Raw genomic sequence first — 26,603 nt, 5'->3', positions numbered from 1 at the left:
ATTGAGGTGGGCCTCCTGTCTACTGAGACTGAGTGATTATCTCCAGGAACTAAAGAACAGGAGCCTCCCTGGGAGAAATGTGTATGATTATAAGGAAATTACTTTCTGTACCATAAAAAGAAGGCATGGATTAGAATCTGCTCCCTGATCAGCACCCTTATTCATGTCATTTACTCTTACCCTCTCATTATCTCTTATTTTCTGGCCTGAATTATACTGTAGTTACAACCTTTGTGTGTTTTTCCATATTTTTATACTCCAGGGTTTTCTCATTAAATCTGTGATGCTGCTCTCTTGTTTTGTAATTTATTCTTATAATTGAAATCTTGTCGTCTGTGTCCCTTGTGTGCTTGGGGAAGTTATGATCTATCAGGAGAACCAACACATGAAATGTGGAAGCAGTCCATGTAGGCATCCAAGTTTCTGTATTTTGTGGTCGTTGTGACATACTGACAGGTAGACTGTCTTAGATGAGGGTGACCCAGCGGTACATCTTACCCTGTGTTTCCTAGGACACTGGATATGGTCAGGAACATCACTTCCAGTCCCAATATATTCATAAATTCATGACCAGATGTAGGATCCAAAAAGAAGTGAAATTGGATAAGTCTATAACCAAGAGAACTGTCCTGTCACCAATATCACAATCTGTTTCCTGTGCAGATTCTATTAACTTTATGTTTGATTAACATGTGGTGTTTAATGCTAAGGCAAGGTTGTCAAGGATGGATTTCGTTACTGCAGTTGCCTCAGCAACATAAAGAAGATCTTTTCCTGAATCAGCCTCCAAATGCCAAAATAAGGCTCTGACCTGCATCAAATTTACTACTAGAGCATCTGAGAGGAAACTATCCAAAGTTTCTTCATCCACTTGATCAAAAATAACTGTAATGAGTAATTTATCTTCATGGAATTCATGTTTTTGTTGGAAAGTCTTAACTTTGAAAAAAAAGCATGGAATGAATGTTTGTTATATCAACATTTTGGGGTATGTTCCCCCCATGCCATTATCCTGTGTTATTCTGCCAGAAGGGCAACTGACATGTTTGAGGCATTGTTCTGTATTGGGTAAGTGCTAAGCACCCAACAAATGTTGCTTCATTTAATATTTTCAAAGACCCTCAAAGATATTTGTTGTAAGGTTGAGGACCCTCAACTCAAGGTTACTCCCCCACCAACGCCATACTGAATAAGTAGTAGGGTCTGCCTTCAAAACATGTCTGACTTCAAAGATGAATTTTCTTTCTATTCTGTTCTCTCCCTATCTTCAAATGTATTTTTCTTTTTTGTGAATGGGGAGGGACAGGGGAAAGGCAGCAGTGGGTAAGGCCCCAGGTGTGCAGGCAGAGGAAGAAGGAAACGAGAGGTGGGACTTGGCCTCTGCTCTGGGTGAACCCGCTGGCATCCACCCCCACCAGCAGGCACACCATGTCAACCAGCCTTCTCTTTCAGGGGAAAATATGCTCTCTCCTAATTAATTCACTTTCTTAATCCTCACCAATATTTAAATAAATTAGAGGGGGGAAATGGGCACATAACTTGTATTTGCTCATTAGAAAGATGCATTTGTAATTCTTTTTTCACACACTTAAGGTGTCTGTGTGTTGGAGAGTGTGGAACTCTGACCATTGAATGAATTCTTGAGAAGCTGGTAGCTGTGTACTTGAAGACAATCCATATGTTTTCTTTCATTAAATTGCAACCTTCTAGATTCTAACAGTGCCTTCCCCAACTTAGATAAATAATACCCACCGCACATCTTTGAACATACAGGCAGAATTCATAAGAAAAAATGACAACTAGTAGATAAACCCAGAGACAGTCTTAGTATCACCAAAATGTTTCTCTGAGAAAATGGTCTTGAATTTTGTTCAATAACAGTGGGTTACTTTTCTTATGATAATATTGACTTGGCTAATAAAACTTAATCGTGGATTGTAAAATGCTTTAGTTTAACTCTAGGTGGGGGAAAGGCTTAAAAAATAATATGCAGTCACCGAAAATGTTTTAATCTCTTTTAATCACCGTGTGTTTCCATAAACAAGCCCAGATTGTATTTTTCACCTAATTGTCCTGATTTTCTTAACAATCAATTATTTCTTGATGTAGAAACTTTTGAGATTAGTTTGTTTACTGAACACTTACAATGAATTCTTTTTTAAAAGATTTATTTATTTATTTATTTGTCTGTATCGGGTCTTAGTTGTGGTGCGTGGGATCTTTCGTTGCAGCGCGTAGACTTCTCACTAGTTGTGGCGCACGGGCTCCAGAGCATGCGGGCTTAGTAGCTGCGGTGCGTGGGCTTAGTTGCCCTGCAGCCTGTAGGATGTAGTTCCCTGGCCAGGGATCAAACTTGCATCCCCCTGCATTGGAAGGTGGATTCTTAACCACTGGACCACCAGGGAAGTTTCACAATAAATTCTTATAAGAACCCTCTTAGGCAGGAGTTATTTTTACCCCAATTTAAAGATGAGGAACGTGTCTTGCAGAGGTGAGGTGACAACTTGCCCAATGGCCAAGAGGTCGTGAGAGACAGAGCTGGGATTTGCATCTGGACATCCGCACTCAAGTCTGAGCTCCTGAGTACTACGGGTGGGAGTGCTTTGAGTTCTGAGAAATCTTTATCTTTTCTTGAACAAATGCCCTAAATTGTTCTTCACTAATGGTTGTTACTGGCCTGTGTTGTAGGTGCACACAGCTGGGGTGATGATTGATGTACCTGCTTTCCATGGAGGGGGAAGGGTTGGAGGGAAGACAGCCTGTAGAGGTTCACAGTCGAGTTTTCTTCTCTCTTTGCTCCAGATATAATACTGATTTTATTTGTTTTTAATATTAGTGGAAGATATTTACAACATCATAAAACTGGCAGAAATTTTTCTATAAAAGCTAAGCTGGAAATACAGTAAAACCTACTAAATGAGTGAATGAATAGATTAATAAATATAAAATTTTCTCAAACATCACACGATATATTTGTGTCTCATTTCACTGATCGGAGTCCCTTCATGCTTAGTTTTAACTTTAATAGTACTTTTAAAAAAGTTCTTAGTAATTAAATGAATAAGGAAAGAAATGTCCATTTTACTTCAAAGGAAAAATAGACTATATAGGTTTGCTAATTTTTCCAAGATTTTGCAAACATTTCATGATGCTTTGTGACTGAGTTTGCCTCTAAACAACTTCAGTAGTCATTTTTAACTGTGTAAATTCTGTTTATTCAATTTCTGTTCTTTTTCATGATATTATAATAATTATCATTCATGAAACTTTAATCGCCTGCCGAGTTCTGTGGGCACTTGGCATATATCATGTTTTTAAACAATCCTTACAGTATCCTAAGATGAAAGTATTTGTTATTAACCCTATATTATAGGTAAGCAAAGTTATCTAAATTAATTAATGTCAACACACATCACAATGGTGATGCCAAAATTTAAATTTAAATTAGTATCAAATATTTAATTGCTTGTTTATGTTTATTTTAGCTTTATATTTGTTATAGAATACTTAAGAAATTAACAGGTCATGAAACATAATAAGCAGTCATGTATCAAAATAAGTAAATCACAGCCAAACATTATCAATAGTGTTGAATTTCCTTGGGTACTCCTTCATTGCAACAGTCTCCTTCCTCTTACCCTCGAGACATCATCCATTTGCAGTTTACTTGGTCCAGGATCTTACTGCACGTGTGTTTTCCTGAGCAATAGATTAGTATGATTCTGCATGTTTTGTTGTATAAAATCTTCAAGAACTGGGCAGCAATAAGTGTAAAGGATTCATAGGTACTTCGATGCTTCAGCAGGTAGAAAATAGCTGTAACTATATGTTAGGATGAAGGAAAACAAGAGCAAAATCACAGAGAGGGTGATAAGTATGAGGGTTTATACAGCTCATTATAAAGGAGCACACTGTTCTGAATCACAGCTAACCTGGTAACCAGCTGAATGCGTGGTAATGCCAGCGCACCCCTGTCACAGGGCTCCCACGGCGCCATCACCAACCTGGCAGGGCACCTGGGTTGAATGGCACTGAGTTGTCACCCTGGGGTGACAGCTTCACCTCGTGCAACCCTGTCTGCTCCATCAGCACCAATAACAGTGATGCAGACCTTCTTTCTACCTCATCACCTGAGGGCTTGCACAGTCACTACCAAACACCCAGTTAATCTCATGAGGCTGACCTCTTTCATCTTTCCTTTTTCCTCCTCCCACTCTCCCTCCCCACTTCTTTCCTTTCCTCTATTTTCCCCCTCTCCTTCCTCCCTCTCTTTCATTTCTTCCTGCCCCACACCTCCTGGCCTCTGAGTAATCACCCTCTCCTGTAAAACGCAGATCCTTCTTTTTTACACTTCTATTGTAATGACAAATAGCACAGTACACATGAAAGAGCTAGCTCAGGACCAGACCAAGAGTGTCACTCACGGAACTATCTTTGTTGTTGTTGTTATTATTTCTTGGTCTTTTAGATTTCTCATTTTTGAGTCACAATGATGGCTTTTCTGATTGCACGTACTGGGGGGCCTGGCAGTGGGGTTAAATTCTTCCTTCTTCATGTGATCAAGCAACACCTACTTTTTTTCTTTCATCTTTAAATATCTGACACCTGCTGAGTACTTATCCAGAAAAGGCCCAATTGTGTAGGCTTTGAAAGTCATTTTAAATGCTCCATTTTACAGTTTTAAGTCATACAGACAGGCTCAACTACAAACCTTCCATCCCTGACATCTTTGATTAATTTTTCTTCACATGGAACAATTGTTTTGGAACAGAAGCCGTGTAATGGGGTCTCTATAACCATGGTGGCAATTAGAGCCCCCTGGGACCTGAGGGTGTGGACACACACCCTGTGTGGTCAGTGCAGAGCTGACTCAGTGCCATGTGGGAGAGGATGTACATGTCAGTTTAAGGCAGTTTCCCCACACTTCATTATGCAAAAGAATCACAGAGGGAGCACATTAAAATGCACCTTTCCTGCCCTCTATCCCCAAGAAATTCTGGTGTAGTGGGTTCTTGGCAATGTCTAAGAATCTGCATTTTTAATAATAATTACGAATTAATAATCACACAGAAGTTATTGATGTAGGTGGTCTATGGACTGTGTTTTGAGAAACATGCTACAAGATAATTTAAACTTTATGGATATAGTAGAGAGATAGTGCAGATTTTCAAGAAAAGAACAGTGTGTTCAAATTTGTTTAAAGAAAAAATTATAATGGATTGTTAAGGATGCATATGATGGGTAAATTGAGTGAAAGGAGAGTGAACAATTAGCAGACTGTTGACAGAGCCCAACCCAAGGCATGTGTTTGAATTAGAAGAAATAACTGGCACTCACTGAATGTGTAGTGTGTGTCATGTGCTATTTTAGGTGTTCTATGCATAGTCATTCCTTTATTCCCTACAATAATCCTATAAGTGATATTATTATTCTGCCTGTCACACGAATGAGGAAAGGGAAACATAGAGAATTGAATTTACTTATGCAAATCATACAGCTAGTAGATTGCAAAGCCAACATTCAAAGCCAGATGAGGTTCAAGACCTCCAGTGACCACCAGTGTGCCTCTTACTACATCATTTGCTATACCTAGAATACATATTTTGTCAGAATCCCAATAAAATTACCATTCATGTATGACCACAGAAATAAACTTTATGGTTCTCAATTAGTGTCCTTTGGTATGGGTAGCTATAGGCCAAACAATGGGTAAGCATTGTGCAGAATATTTTCTGAAATAAATGTGTACAGATCCAGGATGTTTGAGTAGATTTTTCCCTGCATGTTTGGTAGCTAGAACAAACTGTTGTCCAAGTTTTGCTCTAGCAAAAAATGTCAGAAGGAATCCTTGTGTATCAAGATTAAAAGGAGTCTTTATTCTACTAATTTAAAAAGTGACATAACAAGAACAATTCTTTTGTTTTTTTTCTTCAGTAAAACTAAGAAGTTGAACCACTGATGAAATCCTATGAGTTTAATGAATAAAAACTAATTCATGAATAAGTAGTTTACTAGTTAGCAGTTCTTAGGTCTGGAGTAGGTGAGGGTACGTATGCCCATAAAATAACTCACTCTTACCCAACTTCTAAAATCCTCTAGCATGCAGGAGTGTTACAAGATATTTATGAGTAAAATTTTTATCCCTTATTCAGGAGGGCATCAACTTGGTTTTGCTTTGTACAACTTCAGTGCTATTTTGGTTTATGCTAATGTGAGGCCATCAATCTTTGACTAGCATAAGAGACTAAACTTAAACACTGTATATATATGATAGTCCCAGGTTCTTTAGGTTAAATGGTACACAAGGGAAAATAGGTTTATTGATTCAGCAAATATTTATGCAGCACTTAATACGTAGCAATACGGTACTGGACCCAGTAGTGAAAAAAAGAAAACAAAAATGACTCCTGTTTTCTTAGATTTTACATTCTAGTGAGAAAGACAGAAAATGGGCAGACACATGACAGATAGATAGATAGATAGATACATACATACATACATACATACATACATAAATACATAGATAGATACATAGATAGGTACAAAGATAGATGCATAGATACATAGATAGCTACATAGGCAGATGGTGATTGATTGATAGAAAAATCTCAGATAATGTTAAGAGACTTCGGGGGGAATAAAACTAGGTAATAAGCAGGACTGCTAGTGGATAGAGTAAGGATGATATTCACAGGGTCAAAGAAGACCCTTGAGAAAAAGGTACTCAAGTTGGGACCCAGTCGGAGGGGCAGCCATGCCCAGGACTCAAGAGAGAACTTTCTGCTGAGAGGCAAAGTAAGTACAGTCCAGGGCTTAGAAGAGAACAATTCTGTCTTGTCCGCCAAGGCAAAAATTTGGGGTCAAATAATAGATTACTCCTAAAAATCATATTTGAAGCATTAATTAATATTCATCATTAGCTATTTCTACTTGATCTGTTTCTTTCTTGATGGAAATTTGGGTATTTCTAGAGATTTCCTGCTAAAGTGGGAGAGACTTATAGACAGAACTGAAGATGAATAAAAAATGAGTGAATGAACCTTGTAAAATGTCTGTGTAACCGCCACTTTGTAGGGCGTGATCTGGAGCAGGTCTGTAGGTCTTTCATTCCCCCGTCCCATACACCGAGAGTGTCAGTATTTTCCTGTCCTGCGCCTTCTCCTCTCTACACAGGTGTAGACCCCTCCATCTCCTGTACACCTCTAGACCCCGAGCTCTCCTAAGCTCCCTTCTTCAGGAGGCAGAGGTGGGTGGCAGCTGTAGTGGAGGCACGTGAATGGCCTCACCAAAGCAGCTGTTGCTGGCATCCTTGACAGATAAGCTATCACATTAGAACCAGATGCACTGACGTCCAGATGGCAGCATCTCCCTGCAGGCTTACCATGGGGTTCCGTGGCTGCCTCATTTCCACCTTTTGTATCATTACACATCACCCAACCGTGACCCTCAGGCCTGACTGCATTATCATTGCTTCACTGCAGGCTGTTACACAAGTCAAGACAGTAAATGTGTCAAAAAAGGTGATGGGGACCTCCAGGTCATGTGATTCTTTAGTCTGTTTATTCCTTCTTGTGGGACCATGGACATTTATAAATCTTCCCATGAGAAAGACAAAAATTGAAATAAAACCATCCTCCGGTGCTGGGCTTCAGTTGCAATGTCGATACTGGTTTGCAGCAGTGATCAACCTCTACATAGATTGCTAAAATAATGTATTCAGACAAACACTGAAGTTTGAAAGAGTAGATTTTAAAAATAAACTATAATGGCTGTATCACTAACGAGCCACCTTGGGAGGCCATCTCTGAGATCCAGGGCTCAATCCCAGAAGTAAATATGTTGCCTGATTCTTTGTTTAACTATATTACTTAATATGTAGAAGTAAATGTACATATTTTTATTTTTATCAACTCAGCCCTTTCCTTTCTAGTCTATATAACTTCCTTTAGATCATTCTTTTCATATTTAAACAAAATGCCATTTAGGTAACTCTTTAAAATGAATCCTGTTGTTTGAAGTATCTTTCAGCCAAGTTGGAGATAAAGAGTGTGTTAGTACCAGAGACATTTAAAAATCTACAAAATATTTTCTCTTCCCCTCCCACATAAAGTAACCTCTTCACTGAATAAACATGCTAAAAGGACATATTTTTTCTTTATATCTGAGACTCATAATCTTGTTGATTCATCATCTCTAAGGTTTTATTGTATCATAGAAAAACAAAACTAACTCTGATTTGCATTTCTTTAAATTCTTCTGTGTTTGTGTATGGAACTCTTTTGGATTTCTTAGAGTTAAACTGTTCTATGTGATGATGTATTCCTATTTTTCTATGGTTGCTTTATTTTGTTTAAGTGGGGCCATAATCAACCATTTTAAGGTCTGTTCTAAAAACTGTAATCAGCTGTAAAAAAAAAATGTGCCTTACATTATTTTTCTAATTATTAATTCTGCACCGTTCATTCCAATTATTTTTCACAAACTTCAATATCTTCTGCTTTTATCTATAAATCTGTAATTTTCTCTTGCAATCCTTTCATCTTTTAGGCCTTCAGATTTCCAGCTAAGTTGCTCCACATATCCTAGGTTGATAGATTTCAGTGTTCTGTAAATGTTAATTCTGCATTTTACCCCATCTAATAGTGCTCTGATTTATTCTTTAGTGGTTATTGTATTGTGACTCTCAAATTCCCAGTCCCCCATTTTTAACAAATATGCTACTTTCTTTCATCCATCCGAGAATGTATTTCAATAATTTTCCAAACAATGCTTGTGACTGATTCTTTGGTTGCTTCATTTCAGGGATTAATGAAATTCTTTTGGAGATCTCACTGGTTTATTCTCTTATTTTACACGGTAAACCATTTTTAATGTTCCTCCATCACCGCCTTTGAGTTTGCTTACTTTCCCAGTGAGCTAGTTAGTCTTGGTTGTTCTAGGTCCTTGACAGTTTTATTGGCATTTTGATGATTTTTGCTTGAGGAATTTTCTTTATAATGTTAGTCTCTGTTATCTTCACCCAACACCCCACTTGCTTCTTTCCTCAGGTTTTTGTGGATCTTACTTTAATCCTTGAGAATCCATAGTATCACATCTAAGTATTTTGCCAAGACAAGCTTCTTACGAGAAGCACAATTCTACTGATATAAAGAAGGAGGTGTGTAGATGGAAAAGTTTATCTGGAAATTAAAGGATAAAAAAATTTTTTTTTTAAATAAAGGATAAAGGATTCCTTTCTGAATAAAATTGGAGTTAGGAATTGATGTGTCAGAAGAGAGACAGGATTTTCCTTGGTTTTAAAGATTTGTGAGGTTTGAAATAATAGAATCCCTCAAGTTGGTGACAGAATGTGGCCTGGCCTGGTAGCAGTGAAGAGTTTGCTGTGAAAGGTAGCGATAACGGTGGTGCTGAACACACCACCGCTAACCCAGTGCCTGCTGGACCCTTGCAAAATGCACACACTTGACCTGCATCCTCCCATTAATCCTCAGCCCCCGTTGGGAAATGACGTCACTCTGGTTTTACAGATGAGGAGGCTGTAGGAGGGGGATGCAAGTCCTTCAGGCCCCCGCGGGGTGGGCAGCAGGGCCAGGATCCCCTCTCACTTTGGTGGGCTTGGACTTGCTCGCTCTGTGCTGCTTTCCAGCAGCAGTGTGGGCCTGGAGGAGGGAGCAGGAGAAGCAGATCTGGGTCCTTTCCGTGCCTTGCACATGGCACGCACCTGCATTCTTAGGAGTCTTGATCTCAGAGACAAAGGGTCCATGTAAGGGCAGCACAGAGAGAATTACGGTAATTTATGTTCCAGTTACTGTTGAGAGAAGGGACTTGGCAGAAGCCTTCAGGATGGACATCAGCAAAGTTCTAGAAAACCATGTGAGAGAGTCCACGATCCGGACACCAAGCTCCTCGTTTCTTGTGATGTGGTAACATGACCAAACGGCTGCTGTTGGATAAATTACATGTTGTTCTGCCTGTTTGAGTGTTTTCTATTTTCTTCCACTGATTACCTGTTTAATTTGACTCTTGGTAGCACAAGGTTAATAACATTGCAGCTACATTTGAAATAATATATGTCCCCTTTTTGTTAATGGTGCATTGAACTCTAGTTTTAAAAGACATTTAGAGTTTATATGGGGGGCTAAATATAAGTCAAGGCTACCCTAGAAATAATAATATATTTTTCCTAAATTGTTCCTTTCAAAGTACTGTTCTCTCTAGGTTGGAACCAAATCTTGGTAATTTCATATTACATATCATTGGCCGTTTGTATATGTAATTTACAGATATGAAACATTATATGTATTTTTCTGTGGGAAACACCGATGTGCATTACCCAGGCTATGTGGTGCATGCATTTGGACAGAACATCTCTTTATAATTAATTATACTTTTTCAGTTGTTTCATGGTTGGTCCTTAGAACCTCAGGCTAAAACACTTAAAATTTATCAGAAATCATTTCATAATTTTTGGTTCATAGAAAGTGTGAATTTGCCTTTCAGATGTGAGGTATAGAGTTGTTATGTCCTTTTGGAGGAAATTCACAGTTTGAAAAGTCTTTATTCTGAAAAATAATGTGAAATTGAATGGATCAGGTTATTAAGACTTCTTTTTATCAGTTTCTGTCCCCTTGTGTTTCAAGTCCTTATTCCCTACCCTGTTGATTTCAACGCTACCGTCATTCATTAAGGCATTTATGAGTTAGCTTTTTCCAAGATGTAGGGGCTTTTTACTTATTTATTTTGTGCTGTCAGTTCTACATCTTGGAAAATGGTAAAATCTTCCTCTTATTCTGTATCTCTTCCTACCATCACAATTTTGGGCAGAAACATGTCATCCAAAAGAACCCCAAATGTAGTTTAAAGATAACACTGAAACAAAAAGCATATTAGAAATAAAACTTTTGATGAGGAAGCCCAGTGATCCATATGGGGTGTCTGTGTGAGTGTGTGTGTGTGTGTGTGTGTGTGTGTATGAACTGATACATCTGGATTCCTCTAGCTTAATTGAGTCAGGTGAGATGGACTCCTTATTTGAATGGGCCTATAGTGACTGGCTTTTTTTCCCCTAATGAATTGTGACTATGTAGTGTACTTCCATTTTGTTTTTCAGAGCAATGTTTTCATATTTGTTTTAAATTAATACTTAAAAATTCAGTATTATATCAATTCTACCACTCTGTCATCGTATATTTCTCTTTTCTCTATTTAGAAAATTGAGTGTCTCAAAACAAAAATTAAAAAAAAGCTCTTCTGACAATATAACATTCTTTTTTTAATTAATTAATTAATTAATTAATTTTTGGCTGCATTGAGTCTCCGCTGCTGCGTGCGGGCTTTCTTTAGTTGTGGGAAGCTGGGGCTACTCTTTGTTGCGGTGCGCAGGCTTCTTATTGCAGTGGCTTCTCTTGTTGTGGAGCAAGGGCTCTAGGCGCCCAGGCATCAGTAGTTGTGGCATGCGGGCTCAGTAGTTGTGGCTTGTGGGCTCTAGAGCACATGCTCAGTAGTTGTGGCGCACGGACTTAGTTGCTCCGTGGCATGTGGGATCTTCCTGGACCAGGGATCGAACCCATGTCCCCTGCATTGGCAGGCAGATTCTTAACCACTGCGCCACCAGGGAAGTCCCAATATAACATTCTTAATTGCCAAGGCTCTTGCAGTTTTTATGTAATCATAATTAAATAGCTAAATTCTGTTTTCTTTTTCATACTTACACCCCGCAAAATTGACCAGTTTATTTTTCTCTCATTTAAGATTATTGTGTGCTTTTTCCCTTTAACCTTTCTGTCTGAAAGATTAGCATCTTTGCACCATTAAAAAAATAAACAAAAAACTGAGAAGGAATTCAACTAATTTGTATTACACTTACTTTGAGCACAATTTTTTGGCTACTTTCTATTATGCAAGGATAATAGTCAACAGAATTTGGTTAGATGGTGAAGAAAAATAGTTGAATATCCACTGAAAATGTTTGTAAAGTGAACAAACCAATTTTGCACAAATTAGGGAGTGAAATTAGATGAGACATAGGATTGGGCTGTTGTTTTTCCAGGAATCTAGCGATTGGCATCACTCTTCGAGGTACTCCTGGGGCAGGTTTCAGGACCCCCAGCAGCTGGGTTCAGCCCACTGTTTGGATATTTTAGCTCCTAGATGCCACCTCCTCTGGAAGATGTTCCTTATCTTCCGCATCTGAGGTTCCTTCCCTGAGCACCCGCCGCACCCTGAGAACGGCCTGTCCTGCACCTTCCTCTCGCTGGCCTGCGGTGTCTTTCACTGGACCACCTGTCATCACACAGCAGAGTCTTCCTAGAGATGCTTAATTACCAGAGACCAACTTGGCGTAAGAGATGACTGCCACATCGCTATAGTACTAAGGCATATTAGATTGGGATCAGAGAAAGAAAACAGGACTACAGTAGCTAAAACTTTCGAAGAAATACTTTAAAATGAGTAGTTTGTAAGAAAGAAAGAAGTTTGAAAATAGAATTAAGTTTTATAACCTCTACTCTTATCTTCTTCATTTATATTTGAACGTGTGGGAAACAATCTAAAAACTACATCGAGACTCAGGATTTCCCAGTTTGAGATCTAAACCTCTCACTAATAACTGCAGAATAAGGCCCTCATCTTCCCTGGCTTTCATTTTCCTCCTGTGAAAACAGAGGTGTCAGAATATCAAGTAATTTTAAGCCTGCTTAGATTCTGTATTCCACATTTGGTCACACTAAACTGTTGACCCTCCTCATCCTCTAGTAAGAAAATATAAGCAAATGTAATTTAACTCCATTACTTCCCTGCCACCATATGTACTTTATGTATAAAAGAATATTATTCAGCCATGAAAAGGGATGAATCCTGCCACAACACGGATGGAACTGGAGGGCATTATACTAAGTGAAATAAGTCAAAGACAGATACAGACAAATACCGTCTCATCTCTCTTACATGTGGAATCTAAAAAACAACAAACAAGCTGTAGATACAGAGAATAGATTGGTGGTTGCCAGAAGCAGGACGTAGGGAAAGGAGAAATGGTTCAAACTTTTCGAGTCTTTTTAGTTTAAATAGGAGAAAAGAACATATTACAAAATACCAAGAATGTATTTTAAAAATTATACTAGAGTCTAGACTGAGCAACATCTTTTTCTCACAGTTCTGAGATTCTGTTTGGAAGTTGAAAAAGTAAAGGATTTCATCAGTTGTCATTGAGAAACCTTAATCTGTATGTTAAATTCTATAATTGTTTTGGGTTTTGTGTTTATCGAACTACCCCCTGTGAGTCTTAAGCTTTTAGAATTCTAGAACTTTGTCCTTCTTTCATTTTCCTTCCTATTTGATTTGTTGTCATTAAGGAATATCTGTCTGGAAAAGTTAAAAATTCTATAATTACTTTGTGTTTATCATGATACCCCTTGTAACTCTAAGTTTTTTGAAGGCTAGAACTTGGTGCACCTTCTCTTTGGACCTGGGCAGAGTAGGTATTCAGTACGTCCTGAAAGATGAGTCAGTTGTCCTCAGCAGATGGAGGGCGTAGCGCCTGCCCTCAGGGCATGTACCATGAAGGAGGTGAGGCAGAGGGTACGGGCAAACCAGCAAGAAATTTCAAAAAATGCAACATCATAAAGGGAGTAGGCTGGATGTTGACAAAGAGACTGACGTCTTGGACAGAATGGGCAGGGGAGACACCACCAAGAACAGACTTCATGCAGAGACTTGAAGGATGTGGAGCAGCATGTACAAGGCCAGCTGCAGGGACCAGTCAAGACACAGAAGAGCACGTGTGTGTGTGTGTGTGAGTGTGTGTGTGTGTGTGTGCGCGCGCGTGCGTGCACATGTGGAGCTAAAGGGACCATTGAGACTAAATGCCACTGAATCATTCACACTTTAAAACATAAGGCAGAACTATTCACAATACCCATGACGTGGATGCACCCTAAGTGTCCATCAATGGATGAATGGATAAAGATGTGGTGTATATACATGTAATGGAATATCATTCAGCCTTAATAACAAAGGAGATCCTACCATTTGCAACAACATGGATGCACTGGGAAGGCATTATATTAAGTGAGACAAGACAGACACAGAAAGGAAAAAACTGCATGATCTCACTTATGTGTGGAATCTAAAAAAGTCAAATACACAGAAGCAGAGAGTCGAACAGTGGTGACCAGGGATGAGAAGGTGGGGAAATGGAGAGATATTGGTCAAAGGGCACAAAGTTACAATTATGAAGAATGGATAAATCTGAAGATCTAATGGGCAGCATGGTGACTATGGTTAATAATACTGTATTGATTACTAGAAATTTGCTAAGAGAATGGATTTAAGGTGCTTTCACTATATACACAAAGGGTGACTGTGTGAGGAGACAGGTTAATTAGCTTGACTGTAGTAACCATTTCACTGTGTATATGTACATCAAATCATCATGATATACTCCTTATATACAGTTTTTATTAAAAAATGAATTCTCCAATCAACATCACTTGTCACTGAGAAATGACAGCAACTTTCATTCCAGATGTGTATTTCTGTTTTACTACCAGGTATATTTATAGAATGCCATATTTTCTGACAAACGAGAGGTTCTTTACACAAGATTGGATCCACCTTTTCTCTTTTTATGGGGCATTAATAGCATAAAGATCGTCCTATGACTATCAGCAGAGGCTGATTGTTGAATCTGAACCCTGACAAAAACCTCTCCAACACCCTTTGCTTTGGCTTGAAAGAATTACAGAATGGTTATTTTTACACCCATAATGAAAACACATTTATGAAGTGAGACCCCCTATCTGTGACTCATTACAAATCTGCCAACCGTGACCCTCAGGCCTGAATGGATTATCATTGCTTCACTGAAGGCTGTTACCCAAGTCAAGACAGAGTAAATGTGTCAAAAAAGGTGATGGGAACCTCCAGGTTGCATGATTCTTTAGTCCTTTTATTCTTTCTTGTACCACCATGAACATTTATAAATTGGCCCATGGGAAACACAGAAGTTGAAATAAAACCATCCTCGGGTGTTGGGCTTCATATGCAATGTTGATACTGGTCTGCAACGTCATGAACCTCTACACCTGTTTCAAATTAGATTGCTAAAATAATGTATTCAGACAAACGCTGAAATTTGAAAGAGTAGATTTTTAAAATAAATCATAACAGCTATACCACTAATTCTAGTAAGAATTTCCAATAGCAGAATTAATGCATCCCATATTAGCACTGCTTGGGAAAGCACCTGGTTAGGGCCTGCTCAGTATTGTACACATCAAATTGGATATTAGTCAGAAGCCTGCCTTCCCCCTGGTACCACTTAAGTCTTTCTTTCAGGTTTAATGAACAGGCATTTAATGTTTTTTATAGGATTCCAGAGTTTCAGATTTACTCTGAAGTAGATCCCATTAAAATGTATTTCCAATATTATGGTTTCTGTACTTCCTGTTCTCTCTCTCTCCCCCTCTGTCATTTATCTACCTATCTCATCTATCCATCATATCTGTCTGTCCATCTATCCATCTGTCTCTTTCATCTGTCTGTGATAGCCTCTACCTCTCTCTCTTCTTCATGTTACAGATATCTATCTATTATCTATATATATATTTCTCCTTGTCACCTAGGGTTCCAGCCTAACTTTGTGACAGACTCTCTTCCCCCTTTGTCACAATATTGGTCAACAAAGGAAGCATTTCTTTTATGAGAAGAAAGAAGTTCATAGTATTCTAATATATCCATGTGTCAGACACAAACTGGTCTTGTCTAAATGGTGTTGAACACCTAGACAAACTGTTCTTTATTAAAAAAAAAGAAAAAAAAAGACAAGGCTTTGCAAAGTTAAATGTAGAGGACAACTTTCTAGCCTCAGAAGGTCTTTTTCATATGTTAATAGTGGTACATACATGAAATCTGCAGACATCACACTAAAAATATCTATTCCTTGGTGTTCTAGGTATCCTCAAAATATATCTCATTAACTGCAGTCCCCATTTATTTTGCTTATACTGATTTACCTTTTGGTCATTCTGAACACTATGTGACAATAAATATTTGATAGATATTTGATTTAAAGTATCAATACAATATGGGTTAATTTCATTTTTAGAGCTGATGATAAATATCTTTGGAGTAATAGCAATTTTGAATTCCATAAAATTCTATAATCGAGGGCTCTCAAATATATACAATTATTATTTTTAAAAGCAACTTTAAATCATTTGAAATAACAGTGAAATGATGGAGCAAAATTAATACTACAACTGGATATTTGCATTATGTGAGGTCCCAGAAAGTTCCTGTTATGCTAAGTAATTCTCTCTTGTGTTTGATTTAGGTCATCAAGCTTGCCTTTGAGGAGTTTGAGCTGGAAAGAGGCTACGACACCCTAACCGTGGGCGATGCTGGGAAAGTGGGTGATACCAGAACCGTCTTGTATGTGTAAGTGTATATTCCCTTGTTTCTTCTTTCCCAGAACAGGAAGTTATCTGTGCAAACACGGATGTGTCCTTGAGATCCTGGTGCAGACTTTCCATTCCCACTCAGAAGTTTAATAAATGCCATGTATGGCTAAATTAGTAGTTTCTAAATCTGATTTCAGATGAGGACTAATTCAGGATTGCATTCTATCTGTGGCAGTGTTTTTTATTTTAAATCATTGAAAAATATGGCAAAAGATTAGACTATATGGAAAAGCAGAAAGTAGAGGTGATGAGTTTCTCAACTCAACTGCTCCTTGTCCGCCCCTCTCTTTCTACTTATTATGTTGTCAGTGTTCGGGGAAGTACAAGTATCTTCTAGAATAAGGCCATATGTCTTCTGAAAGCCTTGCGCTCTGTAGAGCTGCATACTAAAAGTAGCAGAGAGCGTGGGGAGAACAGTGTGGTAGCGCCCTTTATATCTGTGGACTTTCGTACCCAGAGTCCTGGCAAATACAGTAGCGGCCCCACCGTGAACGTCAGCACACAGATCCCTACACTGGTCCATTGGCAACTGGACTCATGGGAGAGTCTGCACCACTTCGCCCGGGACACCGTCAGCCTTTTCCAGATGCAGGGCCATGAGGATAGTCTGGACAGTTTTTTTTTTCTTTTTTTAAATATTTATTTACTTATTTATTTTGGCTTCTCCGGGTCTTAGTCGTGGCATGCGGGATCTTCATTGTGGCGTGCAGGATCTTTAGTTGTGGCATGTGGACTTCTTAGCTGAGGCTGAGGAGTGAATATACCCCCGGGTCATGGTTTTAATATTGATAGGACAGTTTTTAGGAGACTTGTTCTAGCAATATTAAAACCATGACCCAGGGGTATCTTCATTCCTCAGTGTTTTCAGTGCAGAAGGAAATGTCTTTGCAGCCTCTTCCTCTGCGTTCGCACCTTGCACAGCCAGCTTCCTGTAGGGGCTCCCGAAACTACTTTCGCTAATGGAAGTCATTCTGCAGGATTTTCACCTTTTTTCTCTTAGTCTGCTTATACATGGCTGAGATTTTCTCTTTATTTGTGAGAAAGCTTGCCCTGGACAACTTCAAAGTATTATTCTGCTAGGGAAAAACAACAACAAGAAGAGGTATGGCCGTTATACCCACTCATTCTCTTACTTAGCAGTTACTTATGAGGTAGTTCACATTGTAAAAAGTTCTGCAGTGAACATCTGTCTGTGCCTTTAAAATTAGTGGACCCGTACTCTGATGGCATTGGGGACATTCTCTTTTCCTTTATTGTATCTTGGATGTAGTTCCCTATCAGTATATATCTTTATCTCATGTTTTATAGCTACTACTAATAATAATTAAAATCATGTTACTGGCCCATGACTTAGGATAATAATTATAATAGTAGCAGTAGTAATCTCATAGCATTTATTGAGTACCTCTTATATACCATGCACTGTGCTAGATGCCTAATACATATTATCTTGTTTGGTCTTCACCTAAATCCTGTGAGTTAGGGGTTAATACTGTCTTCATCATATAAATGATGAAACTGAGGCTTAGATAGATTTACCCCCATTCACAAACCTAGCGTTTGTTCTAGCAGGAGTTCAGACTCCGTGATCCTCCTCCAGTGTCTATATTCCTTATCATTACATGTGGATGTGCCATGTTTTTTAACTGATTCTCATTGATAGCCTTTGTCTTTTCTCCATCCCCCCGTAATCTTGCATTTCTAAGCAGCTACGCAGTAAACTACTTCGTACAAATTGTCATACCTGTTTCATATGCCTTCAGGAAAATTTCCAGCAGAGGAATTTCAGGAGTTAGGAGCATCTTCATTTACATCATTAGGCTTTTCTAATAATCCCCCCAAAAGTTTATATCAATTTTCTTTTCCACCACAGTATGTAAAGGTCCCTGTTTCCCCACACTCTTACCAAATGGTTATTCTTTTTTTGCCCAATTACTAGCTTTAAATTTCATTTATTTATAAAAATACGGATTCCTGCAGGTTGGGGACAGATATCTGTATTGTTTGCAATCTTCCATGTCAGTTGTGTGCACACAGCCTGGCATTGGTCTGGAGCGGTACTTGTAGTCACTGATACAGTGGACAGCAGTGAGGCCAGGATGCCAGAGGTGGAATTTCTGGCTCTAGCTTTGCTCTTAACTATCTGTGACCCTCTCTGTACCTCTGTTTTTATGGCTATGAAATATGTATAATAAACTTTTCCTGCCTGTGGTAAGGAGCAAAATGAAATAGTGCATGTGAATGCACTGGAGAGCCAAGAAATACAAACCACACGTGAAATAGCTTTATTATTACCATAACATCTAATTTAAGACGGGATATCATTAAAACAAATGAGAAATTTTCAAATAAATGCAAAATGTAGAACATAAATGTAGAAAAGTAGTGCCATATAAAATCCCTTAGGTCACTATTAAAGATCTGAAGTCATACATGCATTTTTTAATGCTATTTGTTGTTAAGGGAGCAATAGCAAACTATGTATTACCTTGACATAAGTGTTATTAGAACCTCCTCTCAATAGCTCACATCTATAAAGGAAAAACTAAACAGTTAACTGAATCAAAGTGAGATGCCCTTTGGGAAACATAATGTAACAAAGATCAGTTGGGCATTTAATCATCTTCAGTAGAGAAAAGCAAAGCCACTGATATATTTCCTTAGTATACAAAATTACAGAAAAAGAAAAAACAAGAGAATCACAGTTGGTGTCTTTGGATAAACAGGCAATTTTAGAGAATACGGCAACAAATATTTTTGAGTACTTACATGTCAGACGTGAGTCTCAGCCTGGAGTTTAAAATCTGATTGGAGAAATGGCAGGTGAGCTGAGATGGTTATATACTAGACAGTGTATAGAATCATTGACTATCATGATACATATTTCAGATAAAATTTGAGTTAAGAAACTTATTTATGGGTAGCTGATATTTACTACCTCAAGCTCAATATTTTATAGGTTCCCCTTTTTAGGGGGCCTGTGGAATTCTATTCAGATCTTAATTTTCAGGAGAAATTTAGAAAGTGAGATAGCCTAACTGGCTCATCCTAAATATGCTTTTAAAAATTCTAATTTCTGTTAATGGCTTTTTATTTTCTTAACTTTCTTGGCGCAAAAAGAGAACAACTGAATGTTAGGGGGACTCTTTCAATAGCCGAGTCTTCCCAAGAGATGGGTGAATTTATTCAGGTTACTTTTACAGAATGACAGACTTAAAACAAAATTAAATAACTCACTTAGCAAATCTCTATTGAGATCTCTCCAAGAATATATGTTGGTAATTTTCTCAAGTTTAATTTTCAGAAAAACTGCATCCAGAGACATTGATCTTCACGACTTTCCTCTGGCCTTTGCAGTTACTAGCAGTGGTGACCAGGACATGGCATTAATTTCAGGATGTCCTGGGGATTGCAGGCACCAGTGGCAGGTTTTAAGTGCCCATCTCTGTAAGGGATGAATAGTCAGTATCAGGGAAATCTGTGAGCGAGTAGTATTGCCTCTGCCTGACTACACTTGTCTATTAACCAATAAGGATACTAGTTGTTTCCTATGGCTGGTTGATCCACTGTTCTTAAATTGCTTCTTGGGCTTAGAAGTGGCTCTAGCCCTCATATGGTAGCCCTCCACCTACCTCTGCTATTGTCTGCAGGTGCTGAGTGAAGGGCATCATTCTTTTTTTATTAAAAGACTACACAACAGCCATAACAAAGCAGACACTGAAAACTGATGTGTGTGTCTATGTATTCTTTGGACATTATCAGAGGAGTTGATCACAGTACATCTCAGTGCTTTGGAGAAAGCTTGAGCAATTTATGTTAGGAATAAGCACGTAAAGGTAGCTACCTAGACGTTCTCTAGGCAAAAACCCATTTTTCAAAATTAGAAAGCAAGTACACTCCTTAGATTCTTAGAACTCTGGAGCCACATGATCAAAACTCTTTTTCCTCATATAATCATTCTCATAATGACATTGCCTGTGAGCATGGACACATATGAGAGTGCAGATCAGACTCAAATCCTGAAAGCTCTATTCTTGAAGTGAAGTTCATCCATTGCTAGGTTTCTCTCCTTTGTCTCTTTATGGGGAAATGTTCTTCCTTGATTCTTTGAAGAAACATTTATTGAAATTCAGACATTGCAGGGCTCAGAGGTGGGTAACAGTAGGCTTTGAGGGGATGGTCCGCAAGTGGAGAAGGCGGAGGCTTCCTGACCTTCATTATGACGCTGGGGTGGGTTAGCAGAGGCTGCCGCTCTCTGGACACTCCATGGTGCCTAAGTTCTCTATTCCAGAAGCCCTGTCAGAGGAGAGATAGCCGGACCACTGGACACACGCATTTTAGGTTTGGGATTCCATCTATTCTGGGGTGTCTGGGAAAGCAAACTGACCTGCGGCCTTGGGGGCCCATGGAAGTGGTCTCTGGAGAACCTTCCTGCAGAGGAGAAGAATGCATAGGTCCCAAGGAAGCGCAGCCCAACAGCAGCACCTGCGGGAGATGCGGGGAGACTAGTTCCAGCTAATTTGGAGTCCAGACAGCCTAAGTCATTTTCCAGCTGTTCTGCCACTTACAACCCCAGTGTTGACTCAATGTGGCAGTTTTCTCTAAGGAGCCAGGAAATGCATGTTTTGCTTGCTACACTGTTACCCTGGAGAGCTAAGGATCTCTCGTCCACGATTCATCAGTCAAAAGCATTTAAAGTGTGTGTTTTGTGTTTTTGATATTGAATTAACCTCAAAGGCGCAGTCATTCTTTTTTGGGGGGCTTAGTGCATTTAAAACAGTAAGGGCTACGCAAGACCTCCAGGGCAGCAAGACCAGCTCCCCATCTCATGCCAACTTTGCAAGCCGGAAGCATTGTTGTAAGTGTAAAGTGAGACGGCTAATGAAACATTGTTTGAAAAAGGTGAAAGGTATGATGCAAAGAGAAGATAGTATTGTATTACTGTAGTTATTATCTCTGCCTTAATATAATGAAATATGTGGTGCTCAGAATTGTCTTTGGAAATGGAATATACTAGAAAGGAAGAAGGAAGAGGAGTTGAACTGCCATTCACTGAATCTGTCTGGACCTGCATTGTCTCCTGACAAACTTTTGACAAAGGTATTGCTTCCCTCTGCTAGAGGAAGACAAGGGGAACCTGACTTATGGCCGTGGAGACAGCAGGCTGCCTAACTGGTTTCTGGGCCGTTTTCAAGATTTTGTTCCTTGTCTTTACTTTTCAAAAGTTTAATTAGGTGGATTTGTTTAATTAACATGGATTTGTTTGAGTTTATCCTGTTTGAGGTTCACTTGGTTTCGTAGAACTGTAGGTTATGTGTTTCCCCAAATTTGAGGAGTTTTCAGCAATTATTTCTTTAAACCCCCTTTTAGCCTCACTCTCTTTCTCTCCTTCTGGGATTTGAATGATAAGATGTTGGGCCTTTTGTTTTTGACCCACAGGTCCCTGAAATTTTGTTCACTTTTCTTCCATTGTATTTTCTCTCTGCCATTCAGTGTGGGCGAATTCTATAGACCTGTTCTCAAGTTAACATGTCATCGTGCATCTCCACTCTACTTACTATAAGCCCATCTAGTTACTTTAAATTTCTATTATTGTATTTTTACTCCTGTAATTTCCATTTGGTTCTTTTTTGTAACTTCTCTTTCTTTGCTGGGATCATCTATTTGTTTGTTTGTTTTTTTATTTGATTGCAGAGAATTTGTAAATGATTGAAACATTTACACAATGGCTGCTTTAAAATCCTTGTCAGGTAATTTCAACATCTGATTCATTTTAGGTATTGTCAGTTGGTTGTCTTTTCTTGTTGAAGTTGTGATTTTCTTGGTTCTTGGTATGATAATTGGACCCAGGCTGTTTTGTCTATCATGTTAGGATGTACTGGGAATTATATAAACCTCTTATTTTAGCGGACAGTCACCCTGGCTAGACTTAACACGCAGCTCTCGGCCAACTTGTGTCAGCTGGGGTTCCAGTGACAGGCTCACTGTCAGAGCATGTACGGCATTGTCTGGGTCTGCTTGGTTGATTGGTGCCTGTGGGACTCACACTTGTCCTTGCTGGTGGGGAGAGGTTGGTGGGAACCCCCATCACTGCTTCCCTCCTGCATCTCACCCCTTGTCCCCTCACCCCTCCCTCTGCCCCTATCTCTGGGAGGGAAGGGGCATCTCAGTCTCAGATTGGCAGAGACAAGAGTCTTCCTGGATTGGGTCACTGGTGTGGCTGGTCTCTGTCACAGGTTCTGCTTTACTCAGAAAAGGGAGGCTCGGGCCCCGCGGAAGGTGAAGGCTTGCCCTGGACACCTGTGGTTACCAAGGTCCCTTCATCCGTCCCCCATGCTGGTGGTGCTGGTCTTCCTTATGTTGTTTGAGGGATACCCCTTGCATCCCCGTGAGGATGGAGCTTACCTGGAGCCTTCTGTTGCCCGGTCAGGGTTCAGGAAACACCAGGTCTGGTGGTCCTCTGTTTTGGGGGGGGCACACAGACAGCCTGCACTGCGTTGGTTCTCTGACCCTGGAGTCTCAAACCAGCTTGCCTTCAGAGTCCTCTCCTGGTTGTGTCCTGTGCCATTTTGAGGGTTCATATCTGAGCTTATCAAGGAAGAGAATGGAAAAAAATGTGTCTGTGTCCATATACTTTTAAATCATCTGGGCTGCACTCAGTAACAGAAGTCTGTAAAATAACTTCATTATGGGCCTTAGTAAACTTTTTTTCTTTGAAGTGAAAGATAGAAGTTTGGATTAGATATTTTGTCTACAGCTCCACATAGAAAGGCTTAACAATTCTGATACTGTTTAGTGGATTTAACCTGGTGATGGCAGACCATTGATGTAACTAACGTCATCTTCTATGCCACCTGGCTAGAATGGATTCCAGCACGGTGAATAAAAGCTGTCGCATTTGAATGAAATGTGTGCAGGAGTCACACTCACTGAAAAGCTTGCTCTAATTTCACGTTGGTGCCAGTGGGGAAATTCTATCAGCTTCAGTGTATGTACTGTTGATCTCCAGGTTTATTTAACTTTATATATAATAATATGATCATTTATTCTATAAAACCACTGCCTTGAGTGATTTTTCAAAGTCAGCTTGAGGTAAAAGAGTTCTGTTCCTCTCCACCTGTTCAGCATTCTGTTCTGGTACATGTCGTGTAAATAGCCGTGTTGCCTGGAAGTCCCCTGCACGAGGAGCCAGCTGGATGCTGGTGGATCGAGAACCTTTAACTCTGATCAGGACTGCCTTCAGGCGGATTTGCTCTCAGGGTCTGGTCAATATTGCAAATAAAGATGTGCAAAACCTCAGATGACAAGCATATCCTTCCAAGACCAGAATTTAAATCCCTTCTGCCTCGGTATGTTTAATGATGAAGTCCACTTATGACTCTGGCTCTGCCACCTTTTACCAAGGTTTGTATCAGGGCATCTCTGACTCTTCCTAAAGGTGTTTTACTCCATCCCTGGGGGACATGGTTCTCGTCACGTGCTGCACAGATCACACACTGTGTCTTAACCTCTCCTTATTAGTCTCCGGCACACACTGTATTAACCCAATCAAGGCAAACAGTCAACTAACATTTATATTTTAAGTAACTCTGCATTTCCTATACTTTCTCAGAATTTATGAAATTTATTGATATTAAAAAATGCAAAGACTTCAAAATAGGTCAATTTTAGGTCAGGGTTTTTTTTAATTAATTTAATTTTTAATTTATTTTTACATCTTTATTGGAGTATAATTGCTTTACAATGGTGTGTTAGTTTCTGCTTTATAACAAAGTGAATCAGTTATACATATACATATGTTCCCATATCTCTTCCCTCTTGCGTCTCCCTCCCTCCCATCCTCCCTATCCCACCCCTCCAGGCGGTCACAAAGCTAGGTCAGGTTTTAACTTGTGAGTAACATTTACTTTCTAACTGCCCAATTTACAATTGAAAGGTGTACTTTAAAGGTTCCCACACCACTTTCCTTTCAGGTACCTGCCAGTAGGACGCAGGTCTGATGTGCTCCAGGTGTTACTTTGCATCAAATTCATACTTTGTGGCATACTCAAGAGTTTTGTTGTTTTTTAAATCTCCAGGCTGAACAAATTATTTCTTTAATGAATATGTAGTAAAATAGACTTTTTGGAGTACAGATCTATAAGTATTAATACATGTATAGATTTGTATAACGACCAGCAAAATCAGGATACAGAAGTTTGTCACCCCTCAAAACTGTGCTTTCTCTTTGTAGTGATACCCTCTCCCACCTTAAACCGTGAAGCACTGATCTGTTGTCCATCATTATAGTTTGTCTTTCTGAGAATATCACATAAATAGAATTGTACACTGTGTATTCTTTAAGACTGCAAGTGGAATGTAAAATGGTACAGCCATTCTGGAAAACAGGCAGTTTCATACGAAGTTAAGTACTTATTTATCATGTAATCTGGCAATCCCATTCCTAGGTATTTACCCTAAAGAAATAAAATTTGCCCTACATGAATAGAGTTAACTCTATTCATAATTGCCAAACAACTGGAAACAGCGTAAATGTCCTTGGACAGGTGAATAGATAGACACACCTTGGTATATTCATACAAGGAAGTTCTGTTCATCAGTACCAAGGAAAAAACTACTGACACACACAGCAATGTGGGAATTGCATGGTGCTGTGCTGAGTGAAAGCACCCAGTTTGATTTCACAATCCCTTTCTAGCAGATGTATTTCATGTACGTGAGGATAGAACTGTTGAATCATTTAACAAGGGCCAAAAAGAAGACCTGTCCAGAAATGAGAGGGCCTTCGTATACGATGTAATATTAGTAGCAACCAAAGCATCATGAAGTTACTGCCTCACCTGGGTGCAGTTAAGCTTTAAAGAACAATGACCATTTTCACGTGAAAGACTTTAGCTGTTCTCTCGATGCAGTATGCCCTGGTTGCAGGGAAGGAACAAACACATGATCAAAAGTCATTTCCTTCCTTTTGGGTTAATGATTCAATACGCTGGAACATACAAAGATACTGCTGATTTCAGTTCAACACTGATCCTGATTGCAAGGAGGCATATCAAACCACTGAGGTTAAGACAGCTCGACCGTGGTTGAACTCTATCAAAAAGATAAGAGAATTTTAGGTCTGAATGATTCCTTGAAGGTAATTTAATACAGTTGTTTCCCAGATGAAGAAACTGACATAGATGTAAAATAATTTAGCTAAAACCACAGGGTAAATTAAAGGCAGAGCTTCAACAGAACCTCAAATACCAAGTCCTTGGTATGCTAAGATCAAACAAAAATTTAAATCATTAGTTGGAGGTATTCCTATGAAATTTAAACATGTAGATATTTAATGAATTTTAATGGGGATTAATTTACATTTTCATTTATGCATTTGTTCAAAGAAATGGTGCATTTTATACGCAAGAGTCTGGGGATTAAAGGCCAAGTGATATCAGCTTGCACTCAAGAAGGTTTAGAATTTGGTAGGAGAAGGAGGAAGTAGATGCCTGTGAATATTTGTCTTCGGTGAGGTGTATGCAGGGTTCTCCAGTGACCTAGAGAAAAAAATACCTGCATCACCTAAGGGAGTTAAGAAATGCCAGGTGAGGGGCTTCCCTGGTGGCGCAGTGGTTGAGAGTCCGCCTGCCGATGCAGGGGACACAGGTTCATGCCCCAGTCCGGGAAGATCCCACATGCCGCGGAGCAGATGGGCCCGTGAGCCATGGCCGCTGGGCCTGCACGTCCGGAGCCTGTGCTCCGCAACGGGAGGGGCCACAACAGTGAGAGGCCCGCGTACCCCAAAAACAAAAACAAAAAAACAAAAAAAAAGAAATGCCAAGTGAGAATCCTCAAATACTGTGAGAACTCCTTATCCAGGGAGCATAGGCACTCCAGGCAGTGATTTCAGGATTTGCCAAAAACCTGGAGGCAGAGAAGTGCCAGTATTTTTGGAGAATGGTTAAAACACCAGCATGGTTGGAGCAACAGGTTGAGCAATGGGACGGGAGGGCAGTGGGGAGCTGGCACCTCCAATATGATGGCTCTGTTTCCCAAAGGCAATTTTATTATCGTTTTTTAACAAGTCAAATTTCTTAGCGATTCATTGGAATAATTTTATTTTTAAGTTTAATTTAAAACGCTATGTACTAGAAAGTCATT

General features: G+C 39.3%; 1 protein-coding gene across 2 annotated transcripts in view; it reads left to right on the top strand.

Annotated features, from left to right (window-relative positions):
* Positions 1-26,603, top strand: part of CSMD1 (CUB and Sushi multiple domains 1) — a 1,750,344-nt gene that overhangs the window by 1,330,644 nt on the left and 393,097 nt on the right. For both annotated transcript variants that reach the window (XM_067722119.1, XM_067722118.1), the window contains exon 11: positions 16,334-16,437. In XM_067722119.1, the coding sequence (XP_067578220.1) occupies positions 16,334-16,437 (104 nt within the window). The remainder of the gene's footprint in view (positions 1-16,333; positions 16,438-26,603) is intronic.

The sequence above is a fragment of the Pseudorca crassidens genome, chromosome 21 (assembly GCF_039906515.1).
Source record: "Pseudorca crassidens isolate mPseCra1 chromosome 21, mPseCra1.hap1, whole genome shotgun sequence".
NCBI lineage: Eukaryota > Metazoa > Chordata > Mammalia > Artiodactyla > Delphinidae > Pseudorca > Pseudorca crassidens.
The sequence above is the reverse complement of the archived record's forward strand: the minus strand, read 5'-3'. Positions and strand labels throughout refer to the sequence as shown.